The 15592-nt window shown below is 38.5% G+C and overlaps 1 protein-coding gene across 6 annotated transcripts in view; it reads left to right on the top strand.

The window, feature by feature from the left end:
* The window catches only part of LOC131227389 (type I inositol polyphosphate 5-phosphatase 10-like), a 33258-nt gene extending 18548 nt beyond the window's left edge, over window positions 1-14710 (top strand). Inside the window, exons 1-14 of one of the 6 annotated variants that reach the window (XM_058223181.1) lie at window positions 3816-4071; window positions 6244-6365; window positions 6530-6624; window positions 6823-6898; window positions 8066-8137; window positions 8228-8321; window positions 8698-8802; window positions 9581-10175; window positions 10568-10761; window positions 11212-11320; window positions 12297-12445; window positions 12774-12986; window positions 13287-13493; window positions 14587-14710. In XM_058223181.1, the coding sequence (XP_058079164.1) occupies window positions 6610-6624; window positions 6823-6898; window positions 8066-8137; window positions 8228-8321; window positions 8698-8802; window positions 9581-10175; window positions 10568-10761; window positions 11212-11320; window positions 12297-12445; window positions 12774-12986; window positions 13287-13293 (1629 nt within the window). In that variant the 5' untranslated portion in view covers window positions 3816-4071; window positions 6244-6365; window positions 6530-6609 and the 3' untranslated portion in view covers window positions 13294-13493; window positions 14587-14710. Of the gene's footprint in view, window positions 1-3815; window positions 4072-6243; window positions 6366-6529; window positions 6625-6820; window positions 6899-6998; window positions 8138-8227; window positions 8322-8697; window positions 8803-9580; window positions 10176-10567; window positions 10762-11211; window positions 11321-12296; window positions 12446-12773; window positions 12987-13286; window positions 13494-14586 lie in introns of those variants that run through there. The other 5 variants (XM_058223184.1, XM_058223183.1, XM_058223182.1 and 2 more) reach the window with 5 other exon arrangements.
* The last annotated feature ends 882 nt before the right edge of the window (window positions 14711-15592 follow it).

Raw genomic sequence — 15592 nt, 5'->3', positions numbered from 1 at the left:
CATAAACATAACCCATTCTACTAAGTCATATATACAAGAGATCATGTCCCTGGAGTCCTTATGTCACTAGGCTCTTGTGTCTATAGAGATCGCTTTTGATGGAACTCTAGTAATTAATACTTAATAAATTTTTCGTTGTAAAACTTTACTTTTAATAGAACTCCGGCATAAATCTCATACATACATATGTATATAATTCATTTTAAAGCTCAAATACACCACGTATAAGATGACCGTCACATAACATCTTTATACTATTTGATTTGACCGTGATAAGTAAAATGTAAGCACATTATATATCTAGACCGGCACATAATTTGAATTATTTTTACTCCATATGTGTATGTAGCACAGAACTTATCAGACATTTTAGGTAGGTATGATGGTTAGTAGGCATGCACTCAAGCATCAATGCATACAAGTTCCTTCTAAGTTATTAGACATTTTATAAGTAGGTATATGATTGTTGATCAGCATGCACTTAAGCATCATTCACGTGCTATATATGCATTCATTCAAATTAAACCATTGACAGCGTGGGACCTACTGCTCCTTTTACAGTCTGCGGCTCAAAAGGCACCTGTACTACCAACTACCAAGGATTATAACACTTGTACGGTGGATTAGACATCACACCGGTCATTACCAATGTGGGGCCCTCTGTTGTTCCGTGTAGCCTTTAATGGGCTGATTCGGTCTGATATCGGCGGATTATGCCGTACCATGGTGGGCCATACTGGTACGCATGGATCTAACGTACCAGAGCTTGATATTTACCTGGACCCGACTGGACCCGATGGATGGGACGCGGTTTGGCTTGTGACGCTGCCACCAGCCAGGTGGCTAGTGGTAGGTGATGTGTGGACCCCACCATGATATATGTGTTTCATCCACGCCGTCCATCCATTTTGAAAGAAAATTTTAGGGGTTGATCCCAAAAATGAGGTAGATCTAAATCTCAGGTGGATCATAATATGGGAAAACAGTAGTGATTGAATTTCCACCATTAAAAACCTCCCACGGCCCGATGTAATGGTTATTTGACATCTAACCTGTTGATTAGGTCATACAGACCTTGATGAAGGGAAAAAAATTATATCAGCTCGATCTAAAAATTTTGTGGCCCCAAGAAGTTTTTAATGGTGGACGTTCAATCAACACCGTGCGGTCCATTTGAGATTTGGATCAACCTCATTTTTGGTCTCATGCCATAAAATGATCTGGAAGAGTGGGTGGGCGGCATGGATGAAATACATAATCATGGTGGGGCCCACAGAGCACGACCACTAGCCATTGGTTACTGGAGGGACGCCGATGGAAAGGGCGGGGTACGGACATACCCGAACGAAGCCTCGACCAGTTGACAGACCCGGCTCGGGTCAGAGGCTTAGAGCTTACTCAGTCTCCGCCTGAAGTGTTAGCATACTCCACAAGGGGAGTGGATTAGGTGCGACCCTGACCGTGTGGCCCACCTTGATGTCTGTATTGTATATCCAAACCGTCCATCCTTTTTTCCACCTCATCTTAGGGTAAGTAAATAAATGAAGCAGATCTAAATCTAAGGTGGACCATACCATAGGAAAAAGTGGTGATTGAACACCCACTATTAAAAAATTCCTATGGCCCACCGTAATTCTTATTTACCATCCAACCTTTTTATTTAGTCACACAGACATGGAAGAAGCGAAATATAAAATATCAGCTTGATCCAAAACTTTTGTGGCCCGCAAGAATTTTTTAATGGTCAATCACCACTTTTTTCTATGATGTGTTCCACCCGCGAGTTTTATCTGCTTCATTTTAAAATCCATCCACTAAAATGAGTTGGAGAAATGGATGGACGGTGTGGATATATAATACATACATCAAGGGTGGGCCACACTTCCAGGGCCGTACCGTGTTTGGTAAGTCTGGGGCTGCACCTAATCTGCTCCTTTCCGTAAGACCCCTTCTTCGCTCAAGGACCACTTTCTCAAAAATGACGCTTTCGGTCCCCTTCCATTGCCCCAACGCCCCTAAAATCCCAGGGGCGAAACGGTCATTGCACATTTCTAGCATGCTTGCTTAGACAAAATCCATGGAAACATGAGAGATGGCCTCTCGTTGGATGGACCACAAACTCCGAAAAGACACTTTTGCCCCTGACGCAGTGACGCATACGGATCCGAACATTATTTTATTCGAAATGACAGGGGCAAAACAGTCATTTCAACGAAGTGGACGACTTACCTTTGGACCAAACCATCGAAACAGGGAAGGTTGCTTCTCATCTAAGGACACCATCCTCAAATGCACCAACGACGGTACAATAGTCCAAGGACATTGTACGGTTGAACCGGAATATGGTAGAACCATCTGTCCAAAGCACACATGGCAAGGATTTCTACTAATCGGGTCCGTCCATCTGCTGGGACCGAGCATTGATTGTTTATATTTGAAAAAATCATACCTATCAAAAAATCCCATCCATTAATATCATCCCTTATTATTTTCATTTTCAACCCTTTTGATAGCCCCAATCAGAAGTGCGATTGGTGTGAATTTTCAAATATAAGCCATCCATTGTAGGTCCCACTAGATGAACGGACTTGATTGATACATCATCCTGCCACGTGTACTCTGCACGGATAAGTGTCAAGTCCGCGTATCATTTGCCCAAAATCTTAAATCTCCTTTTGTTATTTGCATTTCCCGAGGAAGCCCGTGGGGCATTGGGAAAGGGAGCCAGCCTTAAAAATAAATAAATAAAAGTTCTCCGGAGTTTTCTAGTTCCTCGCGCGTGTAAATTTCAGTCCATATATTCGCATACAGATGTGTAACCTTCGTGTATCTTACGAACATCCGATCCGTCCATCACGTAGGCCCCACCATATTAGACGTAATAGAAAACTCGGGCAAGCTCACTTATTATTTTATGATTCTTTCCACCTAAGGAAACGCACAATACACTATGTTTTTGGTTCGTACAAGTAGGGATCGTGATTTAATGATCGAGACCGTTAGTTATGGATAACCCCTAATATCTCATGAAGGATGATCCTAGCCCTTCATTCCATTGCATGTGGGCCACTGTTATTTTTGGATGTCCTTTTTCATGCATCTAATTATCTTGCTACTCGTTCCACGTTGGACCCAAAAGTAACAATAATCTGTACCATTGAAATGTGGGCTCTACTTGTAAAAATCTGAAAATCCGACGGTAGTGAGCATATCCTTCAGGCCAAGATCTAACTTTGTTTTGAACATTGTGGCCCACCTGGTGATTGGACGGGCCTGATTTTAATTTTTTTGGACAAGGGTAGCCACACGATCTAGTTCCTAATGGACGGATAGGATAGGGACATATGTTGTGGCGCATGTGGAGCTGGGCCATGGACCACGCTTGTGGGATTACCCGCCATGTGTCTTCCCTTTTAAGAGGAAGAGGAGTTATTTTAGAGGTGGGCCCCACATTTGGAAACCATAGAGGGGCTTCCTTCTGAAAAGTGGGAAACATATGGTTATAAAATCCAGACCATTGAAATTCTGACCACTGCCGTCACTAGAGCGTCTCCCAGAAAGCTTCCACTTATCAATATGGGGACCATTTCCAGACGAACGTGGACCGTTTTTCATAATTTTCTTCTCAACCGTCCATCCGTGGGCCACATTTCAAAGCGTTATGACCGTTCTATGAATGAGATTTTTTAGAAATAGCCTATCCACGGTGGAAAACAACGGACCAACTGTCTGGATTGCAAGATGGTGGGGTCCACTTGTCAGAGTTGAAATTTTTTGAGGGAGGATATCCCATTTCCCATCTCATGGAAGAAAACAAGGAGAAAGAGACGAAGTACGGCGTTTCCTAAGACTCTTGAAAAGAGGCAGAAAGCACGACGATATATATTCCATTTCCCAACTACAGTCCAAAACGCAACAGCTTCGTTGACTGCTTCTTCAAAGCTCAAACATTCCAAGCTATTCACCTTTTTTGAACTCCCAGCTTCTTTCCTTTTGTTAAGTCCAATGCAATTTGGGAGTTTTGGAGGCTGAGGGGAGAGAGAGACAAGTCAAACGAGTGAACAACACCAGGTTCTAAACCTCGAATGTTTTTCAGCCCCTTTTTGAATGTTTTTGGTATATGTGTCATCATGCATCTCGAGAAATCTTATTGGATTTGATTTTTATTTTTATTTTGGTGTTTTGGGTTTTCTTGCTTTTATAAATGCATGGATTGCATGGTCCTGTAGTTCACAAAATGTGGTTGCAATTTTCTAAGGTAATTTGATTTGGGTTTTTGTCATTGATGAGGAATCTTATTGGTTTTATAGTTTTCTTCTTGATTTGGGTTTGTTGGGTGGTTTTCATTCTCATGAAATGGGTATGTAGTTTTGGTGGCATTTGAAAGTTGTTGGCATTGGAAGATACTTTATGAAAGCATAGCTGCTCTTTTTTCATATTTCATTCTCATTTTATTTAGGTAATTTGATTTGGGTTTCATCTTATTGGTGTTAATCGATTTTATTTTATTTTATTGTGGTTGTTGATTTGAGTTTGTTGGGTTGTCTTTATTTTCTTACTGGGTATGGAGTTTTGGATTAGGTAATATTTTTAATGAAAATTTTGTAGCCTTTCCTAAAATACAGGTTTTTTTTTTTTTTTTACTTTTCCAGGTTTCATTCACATTTAGTTTGGGTATTTTGATTTAGGTTGTTAACTTTCTTTCTCTCTCAAAAAAAAAAAAAGAAAAAAGAAAAAAGAAAAAAGAAAAAAAGATTTGAGTTGTGGTCTTTGATGAGGAATCTTATTTGTTTTATTGTTTTTTCGTTGATTTGTGTTTGAAAGGTTATTTTCATTTTCGTGCATGGGTATTGTAGTTTTTGGATGCATTGAAGGTTGATGGCATTGGATTATAGTATAAGAATATATGGAATTGTTGTCTATGTTGAGGAATTGCATGGAGTGCATGGTCTGGAGTTCGGATGCATTTGAAAGGGAAAGGGATTGGATGATAGTTTATGAAGATTTTAAGTTGCCTTTACTTCTCTCTCTCTCTCTCTCTCTCTCTCTCTCTCTCTCTTTCCAATGTGATTAGATTATTAGACTTGGTTGTTGTATATGTTGATTTTCAATTTATTTTTTTATTTTTTTCCCTCTCTCTTGGGTTGATTGGTTGTTTTTCTTTTTCTTCTTTGATTGGGTTGTAGTTTGGTTACATTTAAGGTTTGATGGAATTGGGATGTAGTTTAAGAAGATATGGTTCCGTTTTTTCTTCCTTTTTTTTTCTTTCTTTTCTTCTTTTTTCTTTTTTGTTTTCTCCTCTTTTTTCATTTTGTTTAGGTAATGCATTGATGTTGTTGCCTATGGTGAGAAATCGTTATCTTTTTATGATTTTATGTTGAGTTCATTGATTGCTATTGTCCTTTTTATCCATGGTTTCTGCAGTCCGTATTTAAGATAGATTCCAAGGTTTAATGGCATTGCATTGCCGTTCATGAAATTATAGTTGCCTTTTCGTATCTCAGATTCCTTATATTTGGGTGGCTGGATTCGAGTTATCTATGTTGAGTGAGAATCCTTATTTGTTCTAGTTTTCTATTGATTTGGTTTAATAAGTTACCTTCTTTATGCATTTGGTTGCATGGTCTGTAGTTTGGGTGCATTTCAAGATTGTTATCTTCAAATTCCATGAAATATTGCTACATTTCATCCACCAAAGAAGATATATTGCTGCTTTATTTCTCTTATCTTACTTTTCATTAGGTAATGCCATTTGGATTTTTGTCTATCATGAGGAATTATAATTAATTATTTTTTGTTAATTTGGGTTGATTGGTTTTTCTCATTTTAGTGCCTGCATTAAACATGGTTTGTAGTTCGGATGCATATAAAGGTTGACGGCATCGATTCTATATTTCATGAAAATATTGTTGCGTTTCTTCTCTCATTTTCCTTTTGTTTAGGTTAATTGATTTTTTATTTTTTATTTTTTTATTTTATATATATATATATATATATTTGCGTAATTTTGGTTTAATGGGGACCATTCCTAATTGGAACTGGATTTTCTTTCATGAATACACACACACACACACACACACACACACACACACACACACACACACACATCATTTTCCTACTTTATGTAATTGGTTTGAGTTGTTGTCTATGCTGTGAAGTCTGTGAAATCTATTGCATTTATGGTTTTATTTGGTCTTTTTTAATGGTTTTTTTTTTTTCCCTCTTAATGCCTTGTGGTTGCAGGGCTTGTAATCTGGAGGCACTGAAAGGATTTGTTAAGTTTGATCTGGCTAATGGTATTGGAAGTTTCTTATTTTGATCTTCTCATTTTCTTGTGAGGGGAAAGAATGATAGGAAAAAAAAAGGTATTTTTCTAGTTTTTCTTCATGCTTTTGAAGTCGAAGTATGAATACCCTTTCTTTTTTCTCGTATTTTCCGGTTAAAAGCAACTTGTTCAAATTGGGTGTTCTCCAATTCCCATCTCTTCATTAAAAATTTTTCTTCTGAATATTTTATGCATGAATAACAGGTTTCAAGTTTTGGGGTGTCAGATTGTACTTAAAGTTTAGACTTTTCATTCTCCATTGAAGGAGAATAGAGATTTTAGAGATGACCTTCAGGAAGGTATATCCTTTATTGTTTGTTAGATTCTTCAAAGGGCTTTTGTTTTTCTTAGATTCTAATTCCTGAGAATCCAATTTTCTAGAACATTTCTTGGTTGGTGGAAGAAGAATCTCGTCTGCTTCTTTTATTTTCATTTTGAAAGACTGGGTTTTTTTTTTTTCTTTAAATTAATTATTTTTTTATACATGATGCTTGCAGTCTTTTCTTCCAAGAATATTTTCATCCAAAGAGAAGACCATAAGCCAAACCGACGAAGATTCATTCGATTCTTCCGGTAAGTAATAAGCATCTCCTTACCTTTTAAATCCAACAAAATCTCTCAAATCCTTTTACCAATTTTTTTTTAAAAATTTACTGCATGCCTTATTTGGCAGAAATTACCAAGCTGACTCTTGCAGATTGCAAAACTGCCTTTTCTCTTCAATTCAAGAACGTGCTCAATTTTCCAAATGCCCCTCTGCTAGATCCGTAATTCATGTTGGTTTTCCAAGGGAATCAGTACCCAACATTCGAAAAATTTTCGGGCAAGTTTACATAATGATTTGATTAAGTCAAGAATTTAAAAATTGCATTGATTTTTAGTGGTGGATAAGGTATTTCAATGAAAGATAGAGACAGCCGAATTTCTCTGTCAAAACAGACGGCACAAAACTACTCACCAAACTCATACGGACTATCTTTATGAGAAAACGAAACTTGCATTGTCCAAATTACGAGAGAAATCTATGTCAATGCTGCCAAGATGGTCCCAATATCAATTTATTGCAGCCCTTTTCTTTTAGCTGAGACTTCATATTCAAGGAAACGAACTAAGAAAAAGACAACACAGGTAGAAAAATAACTACCCATTGTAAATGAAAACAACAAAGGAGAATATTGCAGATAGCTTTTTGAACTTAGGTAATTCGGTATCCATTTAAGCTGTAACTTGGGATGTAAGAATGGTATTTTATTTGAGGAATTATGGAGTGTTGAGCCTCAGGAAATGTGGATTTTACTGAGGATTCAATTCCTTATGTGTGGGCCTGTTGTCTGGTGATCTAGGCCATTGAGATGTTGAGCCTGCAGTGAATGGACCATGCTCCCAAAAATCTTCCACCTTTTAAGATAGTAAAAATCAGATTGATTGCCTAGAGATGGACGGTTAAGAAAAAAAATATAGGACCAGTTTCAATGGAAAAGAAAGAGCCAAAGATTGGGTGGATAGGGTCTTCCAATCTTGAAGACTTTTTTGGAGATGGGGGATGACAGTGCAGCCCATCATATCAACAGTTTCTATTGCCTAACTGCGGATCCCACACACATGGTATCTAAAGCCTGAGCAACTTCTGGATTTGATAACCCCACCCAAGAAACTTGGGGTGAATTTGGATGAAGTTTCTTCGTCTCTTTATCCTCTTCCAAGCTTTCCCTCTTATATCTAGTATTTCTTTCTTGCAAGAAATAACAGTGGAATTTGAGAGAACCCTGACTTTTTCAGCTACCCCACCATCCTTCAGAAAAAGTTTATCTGGTATGCATTAATTTCATTGATTTTTCTTCCTATTTGTCTTTATCCCATCCAAGATTTTCCTCTTATTCTTTTATCTTCTATTGATATTAGTTGCAGAATCAGAGTCTACTTCAAGGCTTGGAAGTCTGAATTTCAGTAACTTCCAGTCTCAGATGTCGGACATCTCAGACAGACGAGACTTCAGGTTTTCTAATCTTGATTTTTGTGTTGTGCTCTGTTCCTAATTCTTGTCTGGGAATTGATATGTACACCCACCATGATTGATTTCCCCACGCTCATTTCCTGTTTTGGGGGTTGAAATAGTAGTACACATTTGTAATGTTTCATTTCCCAAAATTGAAAAAAAAAAAAATGCGAGTGTCTGTATGCAAATCAACCAAGGCTGGTGTGAGTAGTCTGCTCCTGGCTGATATGTGCCCCCACTATGATTGTTTCATTTCCACAATTTTGTACTATTTCAATTCCTAAAATAGAAAATTGGTGTATGCATATCAATGAAGGGTGGGTGTAAATAGTAGCTACCTTCTGTTTGTGAACTGTTTGTTGTTTTCTTTCTTCAGGATATTTGTGGCAACATGGAATGTAGGAGGGAAGCCACCAGACAACGAGCTGAATCTTGATGATTTTCTTCGTGTAGACGATCAATCAGATATTTATGTTTTAGGGTATGAGTTGTTTTCTAGGATTTTTTTTTTTTTTTACAACATGTCTAAACATTGTTGTCGATGTGATGGATTGGATTGGTGAGCATCTCTTATTTTTCCATTGGTTTTTCTGCTGATTTTTTTTTTTCCTATTTTATGTTGAAGTTATTAGTTTTCAAGAAATTTGTAGATTCCTGTCTTTAAATTCCCATGAAAATCAAGAAGCCTTTCTCTTTCATTTCTAAAATTCACTTAATGGTTCATGGTTTTTTGTCCGCATTTTTGTTGTCAGTTCCTTTTTTCTCTTCAAATCCATCCATAAATTACAGGGGGTTTTCATATTTTTCTTCAGTTTCATGCAGTTTCTTCTGTTCATGTAAGAGATCAAGATGATTCAGAAAACTGAAAATCAGACAGAAGAGGACATTCCCCATAAATGTGCCAATGTGGCACACCTTCAAGATCCAGGTCATCCAGCAAGTGGGACCCACTGTTGAAATGCCCAGGCCAAGAAATCAGGCCTGTTCACTCATCAGGTGGGTCAGAAAATTGGAAGGACCAATCGCCATCTCTTTTCTAATCATCCATTCTTCTCATATGAATGTGGCCAGCCTGATAAGTGTACTGTCATGGCTTTTGGACTGAGTCATGTTCACAGCAAGCCCAACCTAATGGATGGCCCGAATCTATATCTCCTCTTCTATCTGCCTTCATCTGAATCTCCACAAAGAACAGCATTCCTCAATTTGAAATTTACCTGAACTTTCCTGCTGATTGAATTTCTGGTAAACTACACCAGGTTTCAAGAAATAGTCCCTTTGAATGCGGGGAATGTGCTGGTTATAGAAGATAATGAGCCTGCAGCAAAATGGCTATCTCTAATCAACCAGGCCCTTAACAAACCGCAAGGGGCAGACGCTGCTCCCAGCCCAAGCACCCCATCAGAGTACTCCTTTGTCTCCCAAGCCTCCAGCACGAAGTCATTGGTTTCTTTGAGAGACACGAAGAGCCCCAGTAGCTTACTGTTCTTTCAGAAGTCTTCTCTCAAAACAGTCAGCAAGAATTTCAGGACAGAGCGTGGGAGGCGTCTCAGGACGTGCAACTGTCCTTCCGATGTTGGGAAGAAGTACAAGGACTCTTGCTTCAGCTGCCAGCAGGCTTATGGCAGGGAGGACTCCTCTTCGTCGGAGGATGAAGAACTTTCAAATAATTTCTTGGTGTCAGATATATCGGCTGCCTCTAGTACTAACCCGTCAGGTTATAGCCTAATAGCAAACAAGCAGATGGTGGGGATCTTTGTTTCTATTTGGGTGAGGAAAGAGCTTGTTCAGCACATTGGCCATTTGAGGCTCTCTTGTGTGGGACGCGGGATCATGGGATATCTAGGAAACAAGGTGAGGATGCATTGGTTGTAATCTGTGAATTGCGATTGGGTATGTATGATCAAGACCATTCATCTGGTGGACCACCATGTAATTGGCTATAGGCCATCTCTGAGCACCCAATTCTTGAGCATTATGCCCATTAAATGTGGACCCTATATATATTATTTTAGGACATGGCTCATCTTCATGGTGGTCTACTGAATTAATGGCCTTGATCACCACCAGACACAAGCATCAAGTGCACAACAGTGATGTTTTGGCAGTGTGGTAGTGTTCATCTTTTGAACAAAATGACATTATCAATGCCATTTAACAATGATCGGATTTGTAGAAACCCGTTGGATTTGTCGTAATCTCCAGTTCTGCTTCATATTTACACAGGCATGGTTTTTGGGTTGCAGGGGTGTATATCTGTGAGCATGTCTTTGTATCAAACAAGCTTCTGCTTTGTCTGCAGTCACTTGGCTTCAGGGGAGAAAGAAGGAGACGAGCTCCGGAGGAATTCAGATGTTGTAGAGATACTAAAAAACACGCAGTTCCAGAAGATCTGCAAGACGCCTGGTCGTAGGATCCCTGAGAAAATCCTTGAACATGAGTAAGCATTTCGTTCGTTTCACTTGATTTTGTCCACAGGCTGGAGCCAACGCATATCGATTACCATCTTGTAACTGTAATCAGTCCATTTGATAAGATAGATCAACATCTTGATCTATCTGAATCGGCCAGCTGATTTTCCAATTCATGGATAGGCTATCGGTCGAAATCACAGCAATGGGCTGTTCCGAACCATTCAAGTGATTGAATCTTTCCTGGGCCATTCTTCTGAATTTCTCTTGACCATAGAAAAATGGTTGATTGGTGGGACCTTCGATCTATTGCTTATCTTAGAGTTGGTCCACTAAATGGACGGACTGCATTCATTGGCAAATTGCACCAATCAAAGTTCTGTAGCATTGGTACCAATACATCTGAATCTCTCCTTTTCTAAAACTGATCTAAAATACTGGCGCTTTTTTTTTTTTTTTTTTGGTGAAAAACGAATCAGCCGGATCATATGGTTAGGGGACTTGAACTACCGCATTGCATTGAGCTACTCAGAAACCAGGAAGCTTCTAGAGGATAATGACTGGGACGCCCTCCTTGAGAAGGATCAGGTAACTAACTGCTCCAGAATGCTTCTGATTGACGAATACATGACCAAACCAAAATGTTTTGCATTTTAATGAAATCTCACGACAGCTTCCTTTGAAGTAGCTAAACATGTTTTGGCAAGCTTGCGATCTTCTTTGAGTATGTATTAGCCTTTACTCAAAAGCACTGGCATAGTTTGTTTATCAAATCTAAGAACATGCAATCTCCACAACGCAGATCTGTGAAGCATGGATTTGACTCTATTTTTATTTTATTTTTTATTTTCATTTGAGCTTAAACATGACACTGATTGGGTGAGGTTAAGAGCCTATTTGGATCAGTGGAATCCAGAAAGTAATTGTAGAAAAGAAAATGTTTTCCACTGATGTAAGATTTTTTGTCGGTTGCGACAATGAGGTAACATCTAGAGCATTGTTTTCCCTTTTAAAAAAAAAGGTGTTTTCTTTTACCATTGACCATTACACATTTCCATGAAAATCATGGAAACTAAAACCAACAACCCTTTTAAGATTCTTTTCCACAGATTTTCTTATTCACATTTTTCCTCATATATGGCGCTTTCATTTCCAGACCTACTTTTGAATTTCCATTAATCAAAACATACCTTAATTTTCTAACTGTTTAGTTGGTGGTTATGAAATTAGAAGGTAAAAAGAAAAATGGTCAGTTGTCCAAATTCAATTCAAATCATATGGTTATGATTGTTGGGTCAGTGTGTGATAACAGGCCCTCCATCCATGATGGGGCTGAATATTCAATCTGTTGGTATTGGCATTAATGTATGACATATTGATGATGACCATTTAGTGTCTTTCATGCCATTCTCCTCGTTTCCAGAAAATTGTGTGATGATCACACCCGACACGATGTGCACATCACCCATAAGTATGTTAGTTCGAATTACCTTCTTGTATGCCAAATGAAAGATTCTTTAATAGAGCGAGAAATGCTTACCATTGAGCTTCTTTGATTAAATAGCTTAAAATTGAAAGAGAAGCTGGGAGAGTATTCAAGGGATGGAATGAAGGAAAGATCTACTTTGCTCCAACATACAAATACTCTAACAACTCGGATGCTTACGCTGGGGAGACTATATCATCAAAGAAGAAGAGGAGAACTCCAGCATGGTATGTGGGCATTCAATCACATTTTTGGTAGTTACTTAAACGGACGGCTTATGTTGCGTTTGAATGCTCAATTGAATTAAATTGCAATAATTCATTCCAACAAAGTAGAAATACATCAGTGGAGCAAGCCCCACTCCATTCACATTGAAGTACTAGCACCCGAATAGCAATCCAGTTCGCTTTGTGTTGAATTGAAATTTCGGATTGGTCATTATTGTGGACTAAAATGGTTGGTAATTTCTCCAAGTATCGCAATTCAGTTCAACTGAGCATCCAAACACACCCTTCCTGGTCGAACACGTATTAATTCCTACAGTCGACTTTTCAGGTGTGACAGAATACTATGGCATGGTAATGGAATAGAGCAATTGTCTTACATACGTGGGGAGTCAAGATTTTCCGATCACCGGCCGGTTTGTGCGGTTTTCGTTGTGGATGTTGGAATTGGCAGATCAAAGAGAGGATTGTCAAGCACCAACATGAAAGTTGGAGTGGAGGAGCTCTTACCTCCAAGCAGTAGCTACATGGCTTTAAAAAATATGTAAGTATACACAGCTCACCTCTGCTTCCCTACGTGCACTAAGTGGATTGGTGGGCCAACATGTGTATAACCCACAGCCAGAAAAAGGCGATGCAATCAGACTACGGTAGCTTGACAGTTACTTTACTGAAAATATTGATGGTTAATTCAAAACAAGCACCAGAGTCGTCCAATCACTACAAATTTTGGCCTTTGGTAGATGGACATGTTGGCCTACCAGATCAATGGTCCCAATTACTTCTAAATTAACATATGGTATGAATTCAATAACTAACTTTCATTTTCAATGGGATGTTTTAGGTACTGAAACTGTAAAACCGACAAATCGCAGACCTGACAGAAAGAAAATACTGAATTTTTTGTGAATTAAATTGACCCGTTAGCAGAGGAAGAGGCCTATCTACCATACCTGCATAGAAAAAATCTGTACATCCGAAATTCTCTCATTGCCTCTGGCAAAGCAAGTTTAGCAATGGGGCATTTGAACATTTTACTAACACATCTCAGGTAAGATTATTTTATTTTGGAAAGAATTGTTCAATGTTGTGAAGATACATTGAAAAATCAAAGTGTCCACCCATCAGCACCATCCATTTCTTATTGTATGAGTGTTGATCTGGGTCATGTTCATTGATCCAAACCATTGATCTGATGATATACATAGCTGATGCGGTTTGCTCAAAGTCTTGAAGATCGAGGGCCTACGACACAACAGTTGGGGAGACATTCCAAGTTCCAGTCCTATATTTTCTTTTTCTATATTGGGACATTAGCAATCCATGTGAGGCACATCGTATCAATGGTTTGGATCATCGAACATGACGGCCTGAAAATCCAATGGCAATTGTCATGATGTACCAAATACAATACGTCAGGATGTATTGTAGCAAATGGGCGGTAATATGTGTAGATACACTTTCTTTTCAATGTATCCAGATCAAGGTATTCAAAATCGGTTAGGTAATGGCCGTAATGGCCATTATGTAATGGCTGTAATGGCCGTTATGTAATGGTAACAGTCATAACCATTACGCGTCACGGGGCTGAAACGGCCGTAATGGTCCAGTAACAGTTTTTTCAAAAAATAAAAAACGGTCATAATGGCCATTACGGCCCGTATCAAAACAATAACGGTCGTGGCCGTTACAGCCACCATTACTGATTTGGAACACCTTGATCCACATAGCACAGGCCATTTCTATTTATTTATTTCCTTCACAAACGGTTGCACAAGAGTTTCTCATGCAACCCAGCTCATGTGCCAGCATGTCATGTGCATAGGACATCTAATCCATGCACAAGATGGGCTCCACCATCAAGATGGTCCAGCACAAAACTTATGCTTGTCCCTTACATTGAATCAGAACGTCAGGAAGTTATCTAAACCACCCATTGTTTCCATACAAGCATGGCCTGCCTGATGAGTGGACCAGATTTTTGTGGCAGATCACTCTCCTAGCGAGGCCAACCTTATACACCAAACCACTCAGATGTCTTAAGCACATGACAGGGAGGCACATGAGGTGGGGTGCTTGAGAGGATCATATACAACTGGATGTAGGTGAATACAATTAACGAATTTTCTCACTCTGTTTTGCAGTGACTTCCAAAAACCAAAGCCAAATGGTGATCTTGTGACGAAGACTACTATTTAATTTAATGATTTTTTTAGCTGTTTCAGCTACATATTAATGAAAGGCAGTGCGTATGATGAAATCATTCCATGTTTTGTGTCCCAATTTTCCCTCATTGGATGGATTTTTTTGGTGTTGTGATCACCTATGACATGTTGTCGTAGGTTATTAGCTCAGCAGGTGTGTGCAGAAAAGAGAGAAATCTCTGAAAAGGAGAGAAATTTGATATTATTGATAAAAATGTTTCTTTATAAAGCCGTCCCGTGTAACTTTTGTAAGTCTTAAGCTCAAAATTCACAACCTCTCTTAATACTCAAAATTGTATTTGGATAAGAGTAAATGAAACGCGTTTGAAATCTAAATATCTTGTTTGAATTGGAGTAAATGAGAGGAATTGGAATGCATTGGAAATTTTCAATATATTCATAAGAACATATGTGATATCTGAACTCAATTTTAATATTCTAAATTAGCACATAATGATATTTGATAGAATGATTATAATAAGCTCGTTGAAATATATTCTTTAACGAAAAATAAGAAAATTTTGGAGCGTAGAGTGGGCCATAAATGTAAGGATTACAAACAAGCATTTTGCCAACATTTGTTAACCATCAATTTATATGGCAACCTTTGGACAATTTGGATCATTCTATTGATGTGATTTAGTGATGTATCTGATAATGGGATTGTGTGTAACAACAACTTTGTTTACTCGTGTGACTCTCCAAGGGAGACCAAAAAGGCATTTCACCCCATTTATTTCCAAACCTCGCATCTGAAAAAGGATTTCATTCACAAGCCTATTTACTTCCAATTCATTTCATTTCTATGCATCTACTCCTGTCTAAATACAGCTAGCTCAAGAGGCCATTTACCTTCATTTACTCCCATTCAAATGACCCCTAAACCTCGACTCAAACTATGTTCCAAACTTTAAGCTATCTCAACATTCTCTAAGCCTTAAAATAC

The sequence above is a fragment of the Magnolia sinica genome, chromosome 15 (assembly GCF_029962835.1).
Source record: "Magnolia sinica isolate HGM2019 chromosome 15, MsV1, whole genome shotgun sequence".
Lineage (NCBI taxonomy): Eukaryota > Viridiplantae > Streptophyta > Magnoliopsida > Magnoliales > Magnoliaceae > Magnolia > Magnolia sinica.
Note: the sequence above shows the minus strand (reverse complement) of the source record. Positions and strands in the feature narration are given on the sequence as shown.